The sequence below is a fragment of the Leiobunum rupestre genome, chromosome 10 (assembly GCF_980474605.1).
Source record: "Leiobunum rupestre chromosome 10, qqLeiRupe1.1.hap1, whole genome shotgun sequence".
NCBI lineage: Eukaryota > Metazoa > Arthropoda > Arachnida > Opiliones > Sclerosomatidae > Leiobunum > Leiobunum rupestre.
The window spans coordinates 24,243,864-24,269,438 of NC_143393.1; the positions used below are offsets into that span (position 1 = coordinate 24,243,864).

Consider the following 25,575-nt stretch of genomic DNA (forward strand, 5'->3'; position numbering starts at 1 on the left):
TTCCGGAAAAATAAAATGCGGGAAAATTTCAGGAAAATTTTGCGCAAATCGGAAAAATAAAAAATTGAAACATAAATTAATTTTTAAGGGTTTTTAATGTTTTTAACTTTTTATCGATATAAAATTTCTAATATCAGTTAACATACTACAAAACTTTAATGGTGTTACATTGTTAATCAGTTTAAACTAATCTAGAGGTTTAGTTTTACTTTCAGATTCGAAAAAATTAGGCGAAAATGCCGTTTTATTTAAATTATTAATTATTATTAATCATGCGGAATGAAAACTTTTTTTTTCGGAAAGATTTTCCGACTTACAACACTAGGTAAAATGTTGTCGGGAGAAAATGTTTTGGGTGAAATGGGATTGGAAGAACTATGACTTGGTGGGACCAAATCGACCCATTTTGTACCTTAAGAGATTGTACCTCATCCCTGATAACGGCTATAATGTCAAGCAGGAATCCATACTTCTACTTGGAATGCTTATCGCTGCAGATTTTCGCCTCGATGTGACTGACGGTATTTTTGACGTCACTATGTTAACTGAACAAACAACAACGTGAGAGGGTAGCGCAGAGGGGATTTTTTCTCTCGTAGGTGGGGTCAAATCCGTCAGAGTGATCTTACCATACGCGATACGGCAGGACAAGCATTCCCAGTAGAGGTATGGATTCCTGTGTTATAGCTATAAATTAACTGAAGAATTTAACCGCGGGATGTATACAGGGAAAAAAGTCAATTTCATCCAAAAAACCCGAGACTATATAAGATTGGACACAAGGACAAAGACTGACACACCATCGGATTAATATCAACCAAAGCAAGCATAGGCAAAAAATATCCGGGTAAGATTTTGTGTTATCGGAAATTCGTAAGACTCCAAAAAAACCGAAATACAATATTGAGAATCAATATAGAATCCGGTCGGGTTCGCTTTCATGAATCATTCATTCGGACTGATTCTGTTGCTCCCCCTACTTCATATCAAACAGAGTTAACGAAAAAATACGCGTACCTCGCTTGTTATTGAATGTGTTCTAACAAATCGGAAATTGTTCTACGTGAGGTCACGATGACAGATACATGAAATACAGGGTGTCGACTAAAAAAACGAAATATGATAAATAACTGAATAATGTTTTTTTTTTAAATTTTCAAATTTCTATGGATCATTCCTCGTGCAGGTGGACATTTACTAGTGTAAAATTGAATGACCTTGAACCATGTCTTCAAGATCATTACGATTTCGGTTGCCATGGTTACGCGGGACCTGTTCTGATACGACTGTACGAAATTCATCTTTATAATTAGGCGGTAGCGTCATCTATATTTTGTAAAGTTATATGGCTAAAAATAAATAATTATTAGCTAACTCACCTTAATTTGAGTTAAAAAGGATCGTGTTGACAGAATAAAATTATTTTTAAACAACTTCAAAGGTTTGTTTGTTACGAGTAATCATACATTTCAATTTCGCATCAGATTCGCGAAAAACTTTAATTGCCATATAGTTGCCACCACTAGAGACAGATGCCGCCACGGTAGAACGATAAAGTTGATAAAGTTTCCTTATTGAATGAAATTGGTCCCGCGCTAGCCAGATTTAGTTGTACCTCTATTTATTCCCAACTCAATGTAAAAAACTATTTCGTGAACCGTTGGGTTTACGCATTTGCTTATAAATTAGAAAGTCGTTGCTCGCCATGTTATTAGTTCAAATAACTTTGATTTGACTGAATTTGACCAATCAGAAGCCGATAAATTGAAGGTGAATGAATTTAGTGTTTGATAATAAAATAATCTGATTAGTTTTAATGTAACTAAATCAAATAAATACCGAATAGTTTAAAACGGTTCAATTATGTTGTCACGACAACCAATCTTACAGAAATGAGGTTCAATTCATTAACCTTCAATATCTCGGCTTCTAATCGGTCAAATTTGGTGAGCAACACCTTTCTAATTGGAACCAAATCCCTAAACATAGTTTTTGAATGAACTTGAACACCTGGTTCAAGATCATTCAATTTTACACTAGTAAATGTACCCCTGAAAGAGGAATGTTCCATAGAAATTTGAAATAAAAAAAAATACCTTTTTCAGTTATTTTTATTTTTTAGTGGACGTCCTGTATCGTGATATTTGGGGCCGGTATGTCTTCGAAATTTCGTTAAAACGATCCATTTGGAAAATTTCCAGATGGATTAATAGTAACTTCATAAATTCTTAAAAATTTAAAATCGACTTAGCAAACCAAAAAAACCGGCGCTTCTTAAAAACATTTGCTACGGATTAAATTTCCATATCCAAATATTGGAATTCTCTATCTTATCATACCCGGAGTAGTTTTCTCGTAGGAGTAGAGTCCTCCTTTAAGTATCGGAAATATCTCCGGAAAGCGACTTTCAATTTCGCTAAAAGGCTACAAGTGGCGCCGCGTAGCTTCCTGGATTTCGGTGAACAAAAAGGGGGACAGAAAGTTGAGTTTCGTTGTTTACATTCTCAGATGCCCAAAACGTGAGACCCTTCCTAAATTCCCAAACAACTGCCGAGAAAACAAAGATGAAGTGTATAGCGAGATTCCATCTCTATTTAGACAGCGTTTCTGAAACTAATATGAACATTCAATATTTAAGAAGGTTTCTGCTAAGCTTAACGGTGCCAGCGACCAATTTAAACCATGTTCCGTATTTTTCCGGAAAAAATTAAAAAAGGTTTCAATCCATGATTAATCTAATATCTTGTTTGCATTTTCGCCTCATTTTTTCGAATCTAAAAGTAAAACTAAACCTCTAGACTAGTTTAAACTGATAAAAAATGTAACTTTATTAATGTTGTGTAATATGTTTACTGATATTAGACATTTTTTAACAACACTAGTAGATGTCAATACAGCTATTTTCTAAATCTTATAAAAATGTTCCATAAGCTTTCTGTAAAATTTTATAGAACTCTATAGAAAGTCTCGAGTTTTCTATATTCGGTAGTGTTCTATAAGCATTCATTTAATTTTTATAGATCTCTATAGAAAGTCTTGGGTTTTCTATATCCGATAGTGTTCTAGATGCTTTCTATAATTTTTTTTATAAGTCTATAGAAATTCTTCGGTTTTCTATATGTGATAGTGTTCTATAAGCTTTTTTTTTAAATTTTATAGAAGTCTATAGAAAATCTTGAATTATTGAAAATTGGCCAAATTTGTATAGAATTAGGACAATAATCGCGTTAAGGGAATATGAAGCCACAACTATAATCGGTCCACATATTCTGAATATATTCTTGATAATATCTATAGAACTGTGGGTAAATTTTCTATATCCATTAAAAAAACGTTATCTTACTTTATAGAAAAATGGCATAGAAAACCGTAGACTTCTATTTCCCTCTAGTTTTCTGATTACAATTCTAAAGGACAAAGAAAACCATATACTTATATTTCCCTCTAGTATTCTGATTACAATTCTAAAGGACAAAGAAAACCATAGACTTATATTTCCCTCTAGTATTCTAATTACAATTCTAAAGGACAAAGAAAACCATAGACTTCTATTTCCCTCTAGTTTTCTGATTATAATTCTAAAGGACAAAGAAAACCATAGACTTCTATTTCCCTCTAGTTTTCTGATTACAATTCTAAAGGACAAAGAAAACCATAGACTTCTATTTCCCTCTAGTTTTCTGATTATAATTCTAAAGGACAAAGAAAACCATATACTTCTATTTCCCTCTAGTTTTCTGATTACAATTCTAAAGGACAAAGAAAACCATAGACTTCTATTTCCCTCTAGTTTTCTGATTACAATTCTAAAGGACAAAGAAAACCATAGACTTCTATTTCCCTCTAGTTTTCTGATTACAATTCTAAAGGACAAAGAAAACCATAGACTTCTACTTCCCTCTAGTTTTCTGATTACAATTCTAAAGGACAAAGAAAACCATATACTTCTATTTCCCTCTAGTTTTCTGATTACAATTCTAAAGGACAAAGAAAACCATAGACTTCTATTTCCCTCTAGTTTTCTGATTACAATTCTAAAGGACAAAGAAAACCATAGACTTCTATTTCCCTCTAGTTTTCTGATTACAATTCTAAAGGACAAAGAAAACCATAGACTTCTACTTCCCTCTAGTTTTCTGATTACAATTCTAAAGGACAAAGAAAACCATAGACTTATATTTCCCTCTAGTATTCTGATTACAATTCTAAAGGACAAAGAAAACCATAGACTTCTATTTCCCTCTAGTATTCTGATTACAATTCTAAAGGACAAAGAAAACCATAGACTTATATTTCCCTCTAGTATTCTAATTACAATTCTAAAGGACAAAGAAAACCATAGACTTCTACTTCCCTCTAGTTTTCTGAATACAATTCTAAAGGACAAAGAAAACCATAGACTTCTATTTCCCTCTAGTTTTCTGATTATAATTCTAAAGGACAAAGAAAACCATATACTTCTATTTCCCTCTAGTTTTCTGATTACAATTCTAAAGGACAAAGAAAACCATAGACTTCTATTTCCCTCTAGTTTTCTGATTACAATTCTAAAGGACAAAGAAAACCATAGACTTCTATTTCCCTCTAGTTTTCTGATTACAATTCTAAAGGACAAAGAAAACCATAGACTTCTATTTCCCTCTAGTTTTCTGATTACAATTCTAAAGGACAAAGAAAACCATAGACTTCTATTTCCCTCTAGTTTTCTGATTACAATTCTAAAGGACAAAGAAAACCATAGACTTCTATTTCCCTCTAGTTTTCTGATTACAATTCTAAAGGACAAAGAAAACCATAGACTTCTATTTCCCTCTAGTATTCTGTTTACAATTCTAAAGGACAAAGAAAACCATAGACTTATATTTCCCTCTAGTATTCTAATTACAATTCTAAAGGACAAAGAAAACCATAGACTTCTATTTCCCTCTAGTATTCTGTTTACAATTATAAAGGACAAAGAAAACCATAGACTTCTATTTCCATCTAGTATTCTGATTACAATTCTAAAGGACAAAGAAAACCATGGACTTCTATTTCCCTCTAGTATTCTGATTACAATTCTATAGGGCAAAGAAAACCATAGACTTCTATTTCCCTCTAGTATTCTGATTACAATTCTAAAGGGCAAAGAAAACCAGGAACTTCTATTTCCCTCTAGGATTCTGATTACAATTCTAAAGGACAAAGAAAACCATAGACTTCTATTTCCCTCTAGTATTCTGATTACAATTCTGTATAATATATTGGAAAGGAAGGCTTAGCTCGATAAATAAGGCTTTCAAAGTGTCGAGGTAGCGGAAGACCTTTCAAAAAATGAATGTCAATGGCACGTAGATGAAATATTATAAATAGAGACCTAAGCAAGGTTATGGCTTAATTCCGTCAATGTGGTCTTTTGAAACTTAACGGAGCGCCCAAAAAGAAATGTAAATCTAATGAAGGCAATGGCTTCCGGATGTAGAAAGGGCCCACCAGGGATGCTGCAATTATTCTTAGACGCGCTCTATTAGCCAAGTCATTCTTCAAACGTGGCTTCTGAAAAAAGAAGCGAAAGTTGCCAAAAGGTAAAGAGTCAAAAAGAAGTTGAGGGCGGCGCTGTTGCCTCGTGACAGCCGACCAGAAGAGCAGTCCAAAAAATCCACAGCCATCTTTCTTTTTTACCCAGAGCGTATCGAAAGTTTCTCTTCCCGTCAAATTTTATACAAAATGTTAAAAGGCCTAACGATGTGTGGCCAAAAAAAACCGCTATATTTATGAAAGAAATTTTTTTGACAGTCTATCTTATTCAGGCTTATGGTAATAAAGCTTATACATTCACAGATAAGGTCGACGGATGATTAAAAAAAAGAAATTAATTTCCCTATAAGGTTCAATTTAATCAAGCAGAAGCATTTAAGGAAATTGGATAAAATTCCGTTACAATTTTGGTCAGTTCGTACTAAATTGAAAGGGGAATTAATTTTATCGGTTAAAGTTAAATTAAATAAAAAAAGAACATTTTGCGTAAGTAAAGTAATTTTTATTTATAATAAACATTTATTATAAATAAAAATTACTTTACTTACGCAAAATGTTCGTGTTTTTATTTAAGTTTACTTTAATACACACGCGTAAGGCGTTTTACTCCTTGTTTTTAAAATAACTTTTATCGGTACTAATTTATCTTATAGATTTTGTCAAAGTGATTCGGGGAAAATATGGCCTTTATAAAAATTTTAAGATTTTTATTTAATTATCTGAAGATATTTCTGAGTTATCTTAGCTATTTTTGTATCAATAATATATTTATTTAAACCTATAGGGAGAATTAATATGTTGAAATGATTTTTAGTGTTGCACCCGAAGATATTTGCTTTTAAATGTTGAATAAATGCATTCTTTAGAAACATTGGGGTGTTCTCTATAGAAGCAATGAGAAAAGTTCTATAATGGTTTCGTATAGAAATATCAATCAAATACTCAATAGAGATTTAAACGATTGAAATAGGATTCGCCAATAGTTCAAAATATATTTATATGGAATCCGGGTGCATTTAAAAGTAGAATTTATCTACGACATTTTTCAACTATGTAAACCTCATAAAAAAGGTTTAAATTAAACAAATAGGACAGAATATATTTACATAGAATTTTTACTACCACGAAAAAAGCAATAAATTATCACTAAGACAGTAAAACGGTAAAAATACACAACAGCGCATTAAAAGTACATTAATTTGCATAATTTTTTTTAAAATACACCGAGTATAAAAAAGGTCATCTATATTAAAAAAATAACACCCTGAACTGGCATCTCCTTATCTCCGCAAAAATTCATTTTTCAACACCTAGGTGGCGAGGAAAAAAGGCTGAACTTAAATTTCTTAAAAGTAAGCGGTGGGTCTCTACGTTCTTTCCAGCAACACACGTGCCCAAAGATAGATAGAAACCCGGGGATTAAAGGCTTCTGGGAAATATAAATAAGAAAGAAAATCGTCCAAAACAGCGGCGATTCCGTTGTCCCCCACTTCTTGGAATAATAAATTATTCACTTTTGAAAAATCGCCGATCTAAGTCAGAGTTCCTTGGATATAGACTCGTAAAATGCCCAACAAAATGGGTTCTTCCATTTAAGCTACTCTTTCCTCACGTCGCAACTCCCATTCTGTACGCCGGGAAAGCGCCGTGGAAGGTACGAAACGCGTACGTATAGAATTGGCAACGGACGAGGGGGCAAACAATAGGAAGCTAACAAAGAAAGGACCTCTCTCCTGTTGTTTCGCCCTGACCCACTCATCCGTGGTACAGAGACTTATTTCTCAGATGCAACGTTATTTATCTTCCACGCAAAGTCAAGAAAGTCTGTCCTATCCGTATTTAGTCAATAGAGCGTGACAAAGGCCGCTGGCAGGACAGCCTAGTAAAGGGGCCAAAAACCCGTGACGTAATGGAAGAACCGCCAATCGCCGACGAAAAACTCAATCCGACTTTTATTAAGCTTATTTATTCGTCCTACCACACGGTTACACAAGCAATCAATATCAAGGTATATCAGCTTCCAAAGATTTGTTTTGGCTATTCCGATAAAGTAGGCTAAACGCCTGTAAATTAACTCGTTGCTGAACACCGAAGCATCGCGGCTAGAAAACTTCTACAGGGGCTAGTAGACAAAATTAAAATGAAAGAAATCTGAAATGAACTTCAACTACAAATCATTTTAACGCGTTTAGAGTAAAGTTAAAATTAAAATTAATTCCAACTCCTGGAAATCGTATATTTAAATTCAATGATAAAAATAAAATTAACATTTGATTAATTAATAAAAAATATTCCAAAACTGGCAACCCAATTAAAACGGTCGAATTTAAATTTTCAATAGGCCTTCTTGTTTACTGTTTTTTTTTCGCTTCTACAACGCTTCCCCAGTTCTCCCACTAGTTGGGCAGTCGTAGAGAATTTATGGAAAGGCCTATTAACCTAGCCTTGATAATTACCAAATCGATTATCAAATTAGCCCGAACAAATTGACGTAGTTAATAAAACAGGAATCATTAGAGCTTCCTTATAGTTCAAACAAAAAAGGAATCTTGGCATTCTGTAATATACCCCATTATTAATCTCGTCTAATAAATGACGCGTTGACTCGGCCGTAGGATCATTTCCTTCCGAGCGCATTATCAGAAGTAAATGAACCGTAGTTATCGAAATAGCTCTCAGAATCGGAGGGCGTTTTTCTGATGAAAATGATCAAGACAATCGAGTCAAATAAAAGGTAATATCCATCCCCGTCTTTTGACGTGATAAATTGCGCTTGGGAATTGTGGGTATAGATATTTTTATGTATAAAAAATGGTTTCATTAAAACAAAAACGATTTTTTTTTCGGCCTAGGGGCGCGCAAAATTTACAATTTGATGTCAAAATGTAACTTTATAAGTAAAACGCCTCCAACTTTGGGTTTAACAAAGGTTTAGGAAAAAATTATTAACCCTTAAGGTTTTTTTGGCAACTTGCATGGTTTGAAAAGGGTTTAAATGTTTAAAGGAAACCCCTATAGGTCAATGGAAAACCCTTAGGATTCCAATTTAAGAACCTATAAAAAAATAATAATTTGTCACTTTTTAAAACCCTTTTCAAACCCTGCACGTTTTAAACTATCTCACGCCATCTACGCCAAAATTTGATATCAAGCAGTATAATAATTTCATAAAACGTAAAGGAAGACGGACTTTCCCCAAAATGGTTTCTCTAAACATCGTTGCAATCATACATCTTTCGGTGGTTCTGTGGTAAAACGCCCGCCTGTCGTGCTAGAGGGCTTGGGTTAGAAACGCGCCCGTTGCAATCGCCAAAATTTGTTATAAAGTCGTAAATTAAATTAATTAATTTTAATTTAATCTATAAATTCGGGGGTTTTGTTGCAAACCCTAGGAAGTGTTTAAAGGGTTTCTAATGCTTCAATTTATAATCATAAAAGTGCTAATTTTGAAGCCTTGTGGGTTTGAAAATTTCCGTTAAAGGGTTTTGGAGGGTTTGAATTTGTGGAATTTTTTTTAAGAACCTTGGGGGTTTATAATCAAACTCTTTTTTCTAACTGTGTGCAGTCTGATAACTTCAGTTCATTTACTTTTGGTATTATGTAACGTGGCGAAGGAAATATTATCCCAGCATCAAAGTTCTCGGAACCGAGTTCCTGTTGACCGTGCTGCTCGCTGATAATAAGAGAAAAAACCAGAGAAATGGCTATCCAATCGCATTAGTCGCGACTGAAGTGCTCCCCTGAGAAGCGGGGAATAGAAGACACCTTTACCCCAAGATTTACGCACTTTTACACCTACAGGTGGATCGAATAGGTCCCAGCCCTGCCCACCCTATCTCCGAATGCTGCTTTGTCTTCGACGATACAATCGGATAAATATTGACAACGCCGTTCGGGGTTTACGGAGCAGACTTGACCCACTGGTCATCCTAGAGATGAACTGTCAACAAAGACCCGTCCAAATTTCAGGACGATGGTACCCCGAAACCAAACACTTAAGAAGCTAAAGCTAACACGCCTTGAAGTTCCGACGGAGCTACGACCGAAGGATCAGAACAGGTCTTACTGAATATTTTAGCTCTACTTTCGCTACATCACGAATGGATCGGTAAATAAGCTTTCGCTTTGTATATATGGGTATAGTTATATTAACATTGTGTCTCGATGGAGCTCATCAGGAAATAGGTTTCAGCTAACTTAATGTGGTTTTAGATGATATTTCACCATATAAAATGTACTCGCTTCCTACGTGGCGATCACTTAATTAAATATTTAAGGTTATTCGGTTATCAGATTCGTCTGCATAGTCAAAGAAATAAACTACAATTCATACTAAAACCACACCAAGTCAACTAGGTTCGACATTCATCAAATGTTTTCAGAAAATTCAGTCGACGCAAAAAATATCCGTAAACGCTATTGACTATACGCGCGAGGAACTTATTTTGGTTTATATTATCTTTGGCCTCGACGCCAAAATGATCCGTTAGGCCTAAGACAATTTTTCTCCTCGACGCAAAAATGATCCGTTAGGCCTAAGACAATTTTTCTCATCGACGCAAAATTATCCGTTAGGCCTAAGACAATTTTTCTCATCGACGCAAAAATTATCCGTTAGGCCTAAGACAATTTTTATCCTCGACGCAAAAATTATCCGTTAGGCCTAAGACAATTTTTATCCTCGACGCAAAAATTATCCGTTAGGCCTAAGACAATTTTTATCCTCGACGCAAAAATTATCCGTTAGGCCTAAGACAATTTTTATCCTCGACGCAAAAATTATCCGTTAGGCCTAAGACAATTTTTATCCTCGACGCAAAAATTATCCGTTAGGCCTAAGACAATTTTTATCCTCGACGCAAAAATTATCCGTTAGGCCTAAGAAAATTTTTATCCTCGACGCAAAAATTATCCGTTAGGCCTAAGACAATTTTTATCCTCGACGCAAAAATTATTCGTTAGGCCTAAAACAATTTTTATCCTCTGATTCGTCTAAGCACAGACCACTTACATCCAATGGGAGTCGTAATATTATTATAGGATGCTATAGATAAATACTTTTTTTAAAGTGGAATTTTGCGACATCTATCACCAGTTTTTCTAGCTTTGGAGGTACTTATTAAATTAATATTTAGTTACTATGTTAAATATTTTAGGAATTATTTAAATGATTGTTTAAAATGTTCTTTAAAAGTTTACATTAACGGACAAACGATAGCGCTACCAAAGCTTATTACTTATACATTGTGGTAATGTGAGGAATATTTTTTGGCATGTCGATGCGAGTCCTATTGCATAGAAGTGGTCTGAAGTCATAAATTGCAGTCTGCTATATGAATCGTCTGCTGCATAAAATTGGGTTGGCTAATGATCAATAGAATATATTATATCTGGAATCCATACCTCTACTTGGAATGCTTATCGCGGCAGATTTTCGTCTCGATCTGGCTGACGGTTTTTTTTTTGGTGTCACTATGTTAACGTAACAAACAACTACGTGTGAGTTAGAAGCGAGCGTAAATGGCCTTTTTTCTCTCGTAGGCGGGGCCAAAGTCGTCAGAGTGATCTTACGCGATACGGCAGGATAAGCATTCCAAGTAGAGGTATGAATTCCTGATTATATATATATTAAATTTAATTATTAATTAATAATTCATTTTAATAAAGAATAATTTAAACTCTAGTTTACGTTATCATGGCAACCAAATTATTTATCAATTTGTCAAGAAAAACAGGCGTAAAACCTAAAAAAAATCAATAAAATAAAAAAACAATTTAAATTAATAAAATCGTTTTTTTTTTCGATTTTTATATAAAAATCAAAAAATCAACAACCCTGATCGCGAGTACCTTATTATTAGCGTAAGTAGCATACTATCAATAAGTATGACCTGTCTCATTCTTCCAACTCAATTTTGTTAATGATAATTTCGCCAAAGATTATATAAATCATTATCTGACTATGAACTGACAACTCCACAGTTCTTACTAGTCTATGGAACCTAGGAGCAACAAACACAAGGAGAACGCAACCCATCAAAAACCGTGCACTTTCATGCGTACAGTTTTCATTGGTTAGACGCTTTAGCGCCTGCTGCCGTCGGAAGGGGAAAATTCGGAAATTGTATTCGCCCCGCCCGTAAAACGTGCAGCGTAAAGGTTCGTCCAATGAAATTTGTACGCAACACTGCGTTAGCGTGTTTAAAGGCTAGCTGCATTCTCCTTGTGTTTGTTGCTCCTAGCTGGAACTGTCAGATAACAATTCCCGACATCCATTTTGACGGATAATCCAACGCTTATTGAAAATTGAAACGCTTGCAAAATTAAAAATTGAACTTAAAGAGTCGGGCTTTGGTCGAAACGTCACTTTTGAGTCTAAGAGCCTTAAAGGTTTTTGAGATAATTCCACGTAAGTACGTTTTTGATCCGTTTTAAAGACCTCAAATATTGGATTCAAAAAAGATCTTACAATGTTAATATTAATTTGTAACAGTTACGAAATTCACACGTCAAATTTCAATCCGAATATACAGAGTGTTTCAAAAGGTTATGCAAACATGTGAAGGAGTTGTAGGGGGTGAGTTGAGAAGTATGTCTGTTTTTTCCCCATTTTCCTACGATGAGTTAAAAGAGCGCCAGAGAGCTTCAAAGTGTGGCCGCCAACCCCTGGAAGTAGGCTGCAACAAGCGCAAAACCAAGCAGCAGGGACTTTAAATACTGTTTAAGTTTACTTTTTTACGCTGGTTACCTCGATTTGTTTACAAAGACCTTTTTACCTATCACACGAACCCAAACCTTAATGTTCGCGTTTCCCTGCTGCTTGGTTTGGCGCTTGTTGCAGCCTACTTCCTGGGGCTAGTAGGCCACACTTTGAAGCTCTCTGGCGCCCTTTTAACTCATCGTAGGAAAATGGGAAAAACAGACATACTTCTCAACTCACCCCCTACAACTCCTTCAAATTTTTGCATAACCTTTTGAAACACTCCGAATACTTGTACGTATATTAATCGCGAACTAGAAATAAAACAGCCTTCGGTTGAAAATTAACTGTTCTGATTTATTTGTAATTCATGTGTTATATGTTATTTAATCATTATAATAGTCAGTTTTGAGTGGGAAATACGCAATTTTATGCAGTCGGCCCGACGACGTTTCGGAGTCGGTTAATCATAATATTTATAGAGTCACGTTTGGAAATTGGGCCGACTGTGGCGCCACGTCGTTTTGGAGTAGGAAACAGGTACATTTTTTAGTCGGCAGAGAGTCGACCTTTAAAGGTCGGTCACACATATCTCCCATAGGACATTTCGACATTAAAACCGAAGGTCGACTGGCCTAGCCATTTGAGGGCTTTGATCGACGTCGGCCCGACTCCAATATGCTACAGGGGTTACTTTGGCAAAATAATGTTTAATAATTGAATCTTCAGTGTCATACTTAATAATTTATATTACTTTTTGATTTAGCTAATAAATGGTTTTCAATTCCAACATAAATAGGATTTAACGCAGTAGGGGCCTATTAATATTTGGCAAGAGAGCTTTAGGTTAACATTAGTGGGGTATAAAATGAAATGAAAGGTACCTAATTTTGGGTATTATTAGTTGCATTTCATACATGCTAAGGGTAACATTAGTGGGGTATAAAATGAAATGAAAGGTACCTAATTTTGGGTATTATTAGTTGCATTTCATACATGCTAAGGGTAACATTAGTGGGGTATAAAATGAAATGAAAGGTACCTAATTTTGGGTATTATTAGTTGCATTTCATACATGCTAAGGGTAACATTAGCGGGGTATAAAATGAAATGAAAGGTACCTAATTTTGGGTATTATTAGTTGCATTTCATACATGCTAAGGGTAACATTAGTGGGGTATAAAATGAAATGAAAGGTACCTAATTTTGGGTATTATTAGTTGCATTTCATACAGGCTAAATTTCAATACCCCCCTGAAGTTTATTTTGAGTAAACAGCTGTTGTTTAAATCCGGGTCTTCAGGTAAAATGGTTTTAAAGTGACTCAAAGTTTTAAGTTTAAGAGCCGTTTACAAAGTTTCGTAAATATTTTGGCAGGCGTTGAATCTTCTCTTCGTCATACGGAGCGTGGGCCCAGTGAGCCGTATAAAATGGGGCTTAGAGTTCCCACGAGGGCCGAAGATATTATTATGTTGCCGGGATTTATTCGCGCGGAAAAGAATTCATATTTCGATGCCATCTTTTTTCCTAAAAGTGTTTCTATTTTCTGCACACCCAAATTCGAGAAACAAAATATGAGAAAAATAAATGGAAAATTATTGCTACTTTACTTTCATATTGAACCAGAGCCTTTACAAGAACGGATAGAGGTAGCTTTGTTTCGAATGGGGCTCCATTTAAAATTCTACGTTCTTCACGAGATTTTGAGCTGTGCCATGATATAATTAGTTTCGGCAGAAAATATTTAAGTACCGAACATATTTGTATTTAACTGTCGAAATACTATGTTCTGAAAATCACTGTCAATCGTCGCACTAAAATTTTAGAATAACTTTTCTGGATTTTCTTAACCTTTTTACACACAATCCCTATGTATATAGGGATTGTAGTGTATTAGGTTCACGTACAGTGTAGTCCGCCGCCGCCGTTCGTTCGATTACTCTCGAACCGTTTGCAATGCAAAATCAAACGATACGTCGGTCGATTAGACTTAGAAAACCCTCGTCGCCATTGCCAATTATTTTTGAATCGGGTGCTAAGAAGTTGGTCATTTGCCCAATTTAGTGGACCCCCACGCTTCTTGGCGATTAAAACTTGCTGAGGTTAACGGTAATAGTAAGTGTACGGAGCTGACGGTTGGCTCGCGTGGCATGAAGGGCTTGCCACCACCCTCCTACGCATTGTAACCCGGCCACCTGAATTAATGGCTTCAAAAGTCGCTTGATGACTTAGGCCTAAGGTGGTTCCTTGGGTATTAGCTCTATTAAAAAGTCTGGGACAGCGTGAATGTTTTATATCGGTCTGTGGGTTTTGAAATCTGGGACATTTAATAGACTGATTCGATACGATTTTTTTGCACAGGGTGAATGTTTTATATCGGTCTGTGATTATTTACTATGTTGGAGCTTTCTGGAGCTAATTTTGAATAGGTGAAGTTTTTAAATCGGGCTTGATTATTTACTGTGTTGGGCATTTTTTGGTGCGAATTTTGATACAGGATGAATGTTTTATTCGGACTGTGATTTTTGAAATCTAGGACAGGGTGAATGTTTTATTTGGATTGTGATTATTTCCTTTGTTCGAGACTTTCTGGAGCTAATTTTGATATAGGTGAAGTTTTTATATCGGGCTTGATTATTTACTGTGTTGGGCATTTTCTGGTGCGAATTTTGATACAGGATGAATGTTTTATTCGGACTGTGATTTTTGAAATCTAGGACAGGGGTGGTTTTATTCGGACTGTGAGGAATAACACATCAGCGGGATTGTGTGTATGGAAATGTCTTTGATATCTTGTTTTTTCAAGCGAGGGTTCTACGATACATTTGAAACTGAAATGGGATTCCACGAAGTGGCAAAGACTGATAACCACTGCAATGGTCTAGCGCTTATTTTAACCTATCCGCTATAAATCATAGTATCAGATTCAGTTATTTGACTTAGATAAATAATCTTGGGGAAGCAATTCAAAACAAACAGTTTCTTAAAAAAGGGATTGAACTAAACCAAGTTTGTGAAATAAAGTTTTAATCTAAACCAAGTTTGTGAAATCAATATTTTAACTAAATCAATGTTCTTAAATCAATATTTTAACTAAATCAATGTTCTTAAATCAATATTTTAACTAAATCAATGTTCTTAAATCAATATTTTAACTAAATCAATGTTCTTAAATCAATATTTTAACTAAATCAATGTTCTTAAATCAATATTTTAACTAAATCAATGTTCTTAAATCAATATTTTAACTAAATCAATGTTCTTAAATCAATATTTTAACTAAATCAATGTTCTTAAATCAATATTTTAACTAAATCAATGTTCTTAAATCAATATTTTAACTAAATCAAGGTACTTAAATAAATATTTTAACTAAATCAATGTTCTTAAATCAATATTTTAACTAAATCAATGTTCTTAAATCAATATTTTAACTAAATCAATGTTCTTAAATCAATATTTTAACTAAATCAATGTTCTTAAATCAATATTTTAACTAAATCAATGTTCTTAAATCAATATTTTAACTAAATCAATGTTCTTAAATCAATATTTTAACTATATATATTTAACCAAGGTTCTTAAATAAACATTTTAACTAAACTTTTAGTTTTTAACCAACCAACCAAGTTGCAAAAACACAAGCGGTTTTGTTTGCCCAGTTTTGAATAGCGACTAGGCTGTACCTCCAAATCTAATAATTTTCGTACAAATCTTTTGATTACACAAAAACAAATATCAAATACCTTTAACCAAACTTATGTTTGTACGTACAATTGTCGTTTTGTTTTCAATTATGTCCCCTCCCGTGAACCAAAATTCTGGGAACGCTACGAACACAACCTACTGTGCCCACCAAAAGAGTTTTACCAGCCCTCCACACACTTAATACGTTCACTAACAATCTAAATACCTTAAACTTTGAAATATATAAATTTGAAAAACGAACTCACCACTCCAGAAGCTCGTCAGGTGGGCTCCGGGCCACCAGTAAGCCCACAACTGCACACAAAGGAACGGCGTCGAACAAATGATGTAACCCAAGATGACCACGACGGTTATTTTGACGGTTTTGATTTTGGCCCTGGATAATCCACGCATCGAATGAGTTCTGGGCGCCACTAAATTATCCGAATTGGCTTTGAACGACGCCTGCTGCGAGCGGCTCTTGGCGGGTTTACTCGACGTGGGGACGCGTAAGCCCACTTCACCGTGCTTTCCCTCGGGTGAACCGTCTTCGCATTCTTGCAAACTGATTTCGACTTGGTCCTTGTTTCGGAAACGATAGGACCTACGCAAATCGAAAACATAATTCAGTTCAGTTCAGTTTATTTAAAAATAATCAGAAATTCGTATTACACGTGGCACATTGGACAAATAAACTACTGGACCAAGAGCGTATTTAAGGGAGGTGTTGGAGGTTCAAGAAATGGATCAAATGGTGGAGGTTAACGGTAATAGTGAGTGTAGGGAGCTGTTGGCTCGCGTGGTATGAAGGGCTTGATACCACTTTCCTAGGCAGTTTAAACCGGACACCTGAATTAATGGCTTTAAAAGTCGCTCGATGACTTGGGCCTAAGGTGGTATCAACGGTATTAGCCAAGTTGATTATTATTTTTTCATTATTTATTATAATTAGTTTAAATCCCACACGAAATGAAAATCTTTATATACTAACCCGAAACTAAGTAGAGCGTTTGGTTTTGCAACGCTTCTTTAAAGACTTCAACCCAAATATTAAACAAGCGTGCACCATAATAAGTGAACAACGTGCTTTGTACTGGGTGGAAATGTTTCGAGACTCTCTTGGCAGAGGCGCTGCGGTACGATGAAATTCAAAGAATTAGGGTTTTGCTTATGATACCTGTCCTATATTTTACTTATCCAAGCTTTAACAAGTTTATGTTCGTTGACGCTTTGCTAACTTTGTCTTCGCAGCAGCGAACGAAACACACAGTAAAATAAATTTCGCGGGAGTTTTATTATTACCAGAAGTAAATAATATCCCTCTAACCAGAGAAGTATCCCTATTCCTATATTGCTTATGTTATTTGCTAAAAAATTTTCCCAAAAAAAAGGGCCCAGAAACATGCAACACCAGTGGTGTAGTCCTAAAATAAAAAGAAACAGGGTGCTACTTCTATGTACGAAAGTAGGTTCTTTAGAAATTTCCATTCAGAGAAAATGCAAATAAAAATTATTAATTATTAATAATCCAACTAAATAAAGATTAATTTAAAATTTAGTTTTCGTTATCACTGCACTTAAATTATTTATCAATTTGTCAAGAAAACCCTAAAAAAATCAATAAAATCAAAAAATCATTTAAAGTGTTGGTTGCACGAAATTTTAGCTATGGCTAATTAATGATTCATTAGAAAGAGCAAACATTTTATAGCAAGTACAGAAAATTTCATCAAAATCGGTTAAGTGGTCTTTGAATTATTATAAAAAGAAGTCGAAATGGTGGAAATCGAGTTTTTCAGGGAATTTCGATGCGTATCATTGGCTAATTGTCTGTAATACATTTCTTTACATCTGGGAATAAAAGCAGGTTGATTTAACACCCAGGAAAAAGTCCTACGCAGTAGTAATTGAAATAGGCATACACAAGCCTACGTAGTAGAAAAACGATATGAAACCGAAGGCTCCTCGTAAATTTTCTGTTAAACGTCGGGTCGCGCGCGCCGCTTAGCGCGCGCGTAAAAAAAATTATTTCGATAATAAGCCTAATATTATGATTAAAAACTTCTGGTTTGAAAACTTCTACGAGTAAACAGAATCCCTCCATTTCAGTTCCTTATATTTTAGGAATAAAACTACAGCTTTGATTTGCCCCAAATTGCTCGTGCTACGGAGGAGAGAAATTCGCCGAAAATTTCAGGATTTTGAGGAGCGAAAAAGGTCAGTTTCGGACTCAAAGTTAATACACTTAGGCTTGGAAATTTGTTTCGAGAATGACATTTTTGGAATGAAAACGTTCTGGGCTTCAAAACAAGCTCGCATTCATTCGTTTTTATTACTATTGATTTTTCGTGCAACCAACACTTTGAAATCCATAAAAATCTGATTTTAATCAAATAAATCGATTTTTTTAAATCAACAAAATATCAACAACCCTGTTGCACGGTCTGTTTTTATAAAACTATAACATATGATTTTAATACATATTAAAATCTCTACATGATTTTAATACATATTAAAATCTCTACATGATTTTAATACATATTAAAATCTCTACATGATTTTAATACATATTAAAATCTCTACATGATTTTAATACATATTAAAATCTCTACATGATTTTAATACATATTAAAATCTCTACATGATTTTAATACATATTAAAATCTCTACATGATTTTAATACATATTAAAATCTCTACATGATTTTAATACATATTAAAATCTCTACATGATTTTAATACATATTAAAATCTCTACATGATTTTAATACATATTAAAATCTCTACATGATTTTAATACATATTAAAATCTCTACATGATTTTAATACATATTAAAATCTCTACATGATTTTAATACATATTAAAATCTCTACATGATTTTAATACATATTAAAATCTCTACATGATTTTAATACATATTAAAATCTCTACATGATTTTAATACATATTAAAATCTCTACATGATTTTAATACATATTAAAATCTCTACATGATTTTAATACATATTAAAATCTCTACATGATTTTAATACATATTAAAATCTCTACATGATTTTAATACATATTAAAATCTCTACATGATTTTAATACATATTAAAATCTCTACATGATTTTAATACATATTAAAATCTCTACATGATTTTAATACATATTAAAATCTCTACATGATTTTAATACATATTAAAATCTCTACATGATTTTAATACATATTAAAATCTCTACATGATTTTAATACATATTAAAATCTCTACATGATTTTAATACATATTAAAATCTCTACATGATTTTAATACATATTAAAATCTCTACATGATTTTAATACATATTAAAATCTCTACATGATTTTAATACATATTAAAATCTCTACATGATTTTAATACATATTAAAATCTCTACATGATTATAATACATATTAAAATCTCTACATGATTTTAATACATATTAAAATCTCTACATGATTTTAATACATATTAAAATCTCTACATGATTTTAATACATATTAAAATCTCTACATGATTTTAATACATATTAAAATCTCTACATGATTTTAATACATATTAATATCTCTACATGATTTTAATACATATTAATATCTCTACATGATTTTAATACATATTAAAATCTCTACATGATTTTAATACATATTAATATCTCTACATGATTTTAATACATATTAATATCTCTACATGATTTTAATACATATTAATATCTCTACATGATTTTAATACATATTAATATCTCTACATGATTTTAATACATATTAATATCTCTACATGATTTTAATACATATTAAAATCTCTACATGATTTTAATACATATTAATATCTCTACATGATTTTAATACATATTAATATCTCTACATGATTTTAATACATATTAATATCTCTACATGATTTTAATACATATTAAAATCTCTACATGATTTTAATACATATTAATATCTCTACATGATTTTAATACATATTAATATCTCTTCATGATTTTAATACATATTAATATCTCTACATGATTTTAATACATATTAATATCTCTACATGATTTTAATACATATTAATATCTCTACATGATTTTAATACATATTAAAATCTCTACATGATTTTAATACATATTAATATCTCTACATGATTTTAATACATATTAATATCTCTACATGATTTTAATACATATTAATATCTCTACATGATTTTAATACATATTAAAATCTCTACATGATTTTAATACATATTAATATCTCTACATGATTTTAATACATATTAATATCTCTTCATGATTTTAATACATATTAATATCTCTACATGATTTTAATACATATTAATATCTCTACATGATTTTAATACATATTAATATCTCTACATGATTTTAATACATATTAAAATCTCTACATGATTTTAATACATATTAATATCTCTACATGATTTTAATACATATTAATATCTCTACATGATTTTAATACATATTAATATCTCTACATGATTTTAATACATATTAATATCTCTACATGATTTTAATACATATTAATATCTCTACATGATTTTAATACATATTAATATCTCTACATGATTTTAATACATATTAATATCTCTACATGATTTTAATACATATTAAAATCTCTACATGATTTTAATACATATTAAAATCTCTACATGATTTTAATACATATTAAAATCTCTACATGATTTTAATACATATTAAAATCTCTACATGATTTTAATACATATTAAAATCTCTACATGATTTTAATACATATTAAAATCTCTACATGATTTTAATACATATTAAAATCTCTACATGATTTTAATACATATTAAAATCTCTACATGATTTTAATACATATTAAAATCTCTACATGATTTTAATACATATTAAAATCTCTACATGATTTTAATACATATTAAAATCTCTACATGATTTTAATACATATTAAAATCTCTACATGATTTTAATTCATATTAAAATCTCTACATGATTTTAATACATATTAAAATCTCTACATGATTTTAATACATATTAAAATCTCTACATGATTTTAATACATATTAATATCTCTACATGATTTTAATACATATTAATATCTCTACATGATTTTAATACATATTAAAATCTCTACATGATTTTAATACATATTAATATCTCTACATGATTTTAATACATATTAATATCTCTACATGATTTTAATACATATTAATATCTCTACATGATTTTAATACATATTAATATCTCTACATGATTTTAATACATATTAATATCTCTACATGATTTTAATACATATTAATATCTCTACATGATTTTAATACATATTAAAATCTCTACATGATTTTAATACATATTAATATCTCTACATGATTTTAATACATATTAAAATCTCTACATGATTTTAATACATATTAATATCTCTACATGATTTTAATACATATTAAAATCTCTACATGATTTTAATACATATTAATATCTCTACATGATTTTAATACATATTAAAATCTCTACATGATTTTAATACATATTAATATCTCTACATGAATTTAATACATATTAAAATCTCTTCATGATTTTAATACATATTAATATCTCTACATGATTTTAATACATATTAATATCTCTTCATGATTTTAATACATATTAATATCTCTACATGATTTTAATACATATTAATATCTCTACATGATTTTAATACATATTAATATCTCTACATGATTTTAATACATATTAAAATCTCTACATGATTTTAATACATATTAATATCTCTTCATGATTTTAATACATATTAATATCTCTACATGATTTTAATACATATTAATATCTCTACATGATTTTAATACATATTAATATCTCTACATGATTTTAATACATATTAATATCTCTACATGATTTTAATACATATTAAAATCTCTACATGATTTTAATACATATTAATATCTCTACATGATTTTAATACATATTAATATCTCTTCATGATTTTAATACATATTAATATCTCTACATGATTTTAATACATATTAATATCTCTTCATGATTTTAATACATATTAATATCTCTACATGATTTTAATACATATTAATATCTCTACATGATTTTAATACATATTAATATCTCTACATGATTTTAATACATATTAAAATCTCTACATGATTTTAATACATATTAATATCTCTACATGATTTTAATACATATTAATATCTCTTCATGATTTTAATACATATTAATATCTCTACATGATTTTAATACATATTAATATCTCTACATGATTTTAATACATATTAATATCTCTACATGATTTTAATACATATTAAAATCTCTACATGATTTTAATACATATTAATATCTCTACATGATTTTAATACATATTAATATCTCTTCATGATTTTAATACATATTAATATCTCTACATGATTTTAATACATATTAATATCTCTACATGATTTTAATACATATTAATATCTCTACATGATTTTAATACATATTAAAATCTCTACATGATTTTAATACATATTAAAATCTCTACATGATTTTAATACATATTAAAATCTCTACATGATTTTAATACATATTAAAATCTCTACATGATTTTAATTCATATTAAAATCTCTACATGATTTTAATACATATTAAAATCTCTACATGATTTTAATTCATATTAAAATCTCTACATGATTTTAATACATATTAAAATCTCTACATGATTTTAATACATATTAAAATCTCTACATGATTTTAATACATATTAATATCTCTACATGATTTTAATACATATTAATATCTCTACATGATTTTAATACATATTAAAATCTCTACATGATTTTAATACATATTAAAATCTCTACATGATTTTAATACATATTAAAATCTCTACATGATTTTAATACATATTAAAATCTCTACATGATTTTAATACATATTAAAATCTCTACATGATTTTAATACATATTAAAATCTCTACATGATTTTAATACATATTAAAATCTCTACATGATTTTAATACATATTAAAATCTCTACATGATTTTAATACATATTAAAATCTCTACATGATTTTAATACATATTAAAATCTCTACATGATTTTAATACATATTAAAATCTCTACATGATTTTAATACATATTAAAATCTCTACATGATTTTAATACATATTAAAATCTCTACATGATTTTAATACATATTAAAATCTCTACATGATTTTAATACATATTAAAATCTCTACATGATTTTAATACATATTAAAATCTCTACATGATTTTAATACATATTAAAATCTCTACATGATTTTAATACATATTAAAATCTCCACATGATTTTAATACATATTAAAATCTCTACATGATTTTAATACATATTAAAATCTCCACATGATTTTAATACATATTAAAATCTCTACATGATTTTAATACATATTAAAATCTCTACATGATTTTAATACATATTAAAATCTCTACATGATTTTAATACATATTAAAATCTCTACATGATTTTAATACATATTAAAATCTCTACATGATTTTAATACATATTAAAATCTCTACATGATTTTAATACATATTAAAATCTCTACATGATTTTAATACATATTAAAATCTCTACATGATTTTAATACATATTAAAATCTCTACATGATTTTAATACATATTAAAATCTCTACATGATTTTAATACATATTAAAATCTCTACATGATTTTAATACATATTAAAATCTCTACATGATTTTAATACATATTAAAATCTCTACATGATTTTAATACATATTAAAATCTCTACATGATTTTAATACATATTAAAATCTCTACATGATTTTAATACATATTAAAATCTCTACATGATTTTAATACATATTAAAATCTCTACATGATTTTAATACATATTAAAATCTCTACATGATTTTAATACATATTAAAATCTCTACATGATTTTAATACATATTAAAATCTCTACATGATTTTAATACATATTAAAATCTCTACATGATTTTAATACATATTAAAATCTCTACATGATTTTAATACATATTAAAATCTCTACATGATTTTAATACATATTAAAATCTCTACATGATTTTAATACATATTAAAATCTCTACATGATTTTAATACATATTAAAATCTCTACATGATTTTAATACATATTAAAATCTCTACATGATTTTAATACATATTAAAATCTCTACATGATTTTAATACATATTAAAATCTCTACATGATTTTAATACATATTAAAATCTCTACATGATTTTAATACATATTAAAATCTCTACATGATTTTAATACATATTAAAATCTCTACATGATTTTAATACATATTAAAATCTCTACATGCTTTTAATACATATTAAAATCTCTACATGATTTTAATACATATTAAAATCTCTACATGATTTTAATACATATTAAAATCTCTACATGATTTTAATACATATTAAAATCTCTACATGATTTTAATACATATTAAAATCTCTACATGATTTTAATACATATTAAAATCTCTACATGATTTTAATACATATTAAAATCTCTACATGATTTTAATACATATTAAAATCTCTACATGATTTTAATACATATTAAAATCTCTACATGATTTTAATACATATTAAAATCTCTACATGATTTTAATACATATTAAAATCTCTACATGATTTTAATACATATTAAAATCTCTACATGATTTTAATACATATTAAAATCTCTACATGATTTTAATACATATTAAAATCTCTACATGATTTTAATACATATTAAAATCTCTACATGATTTTAATACATATTAAAATCTCTACATGATTTTAATACATATTAAAATCTCTACATGATTTTAATACATATTAAAATCTCTACATGATTTTAATACATATTAAAATCTCTACATGATTTTAATACATATTAAAATCTCTACATGATTTTAATACATATTAAAATCTCTACATGATTTTAATACATATTAAAATCTCTACATGATTTTAATACATATTAAAATCTCTACATGATTTTAATACATATTAAAATCTCTACATGATTTTAATACATATTAAAATCTCTACATGATTTTAATACATATTAAAATCTCTACATGATTTTAATACATATTAAAATCTCTACATGATTTTAATACATATTAAAATCTCTACATGATTTTAATACATATTAAAATCTCTACATGATTTTAATACATATTAAAATCTCTACATGATTTTAATACATATTAAAATCTCTACATGATTTTAATACATATTAAAATCTCTACATGATTTTAATACATATTAAAATCTCTACATGATTTTAATACATATTAAAATCTCTACATGATTTTAATACATATTAAAATCTCTACATGATTTTAATACATATTAAAATCTCTACATGATTTTAATACATATTAAAATCTCTACATGATTTTAATACATATTAAAATCTCTACATGATTTTAATACATATTAAAATCTCTACATGATTTTAATACATATTAAAATCTCTACATGATTTTAATACATATTAAAATCTCTACATGATTTTAATACATATTAAAATCTCTACATGATTTTAATACATATTAAAATCTCTACATGATTTTAATACATATTAAAATCTCTACATGCTTTTAATACATATTAAAATCTCTACATGATTTTAATACATATTAAAATCTCTACATGATTTTAATACATATTAAAATCTCTACATGATTTTAATA

General features: G+C 29.8%; 1 protein-coding gene across 1 annotated transcript in view; it reads right to left on the minus strand.

Annotated features, from left to right (window-relative positions):
* Positions 1 to 25,575, minus strand: part of LOC149925136 (oxytocin receptor B-like) — a 67,392-nt gene that overhangs the window by 20,932 nt on the left and 20,885 nt on the right. The window contains exon 4 of the mRNA XM_090161702.1: positions 16,171 to 16,382. Within this exon, the coding sequence (XP_090017828.1) occupies positions 16,171 to 16,382 (212 nt within the window). The remainder of the gene's footprint in view (positions 1 to 16,170; positions 16,383 to 25,575) is intronic.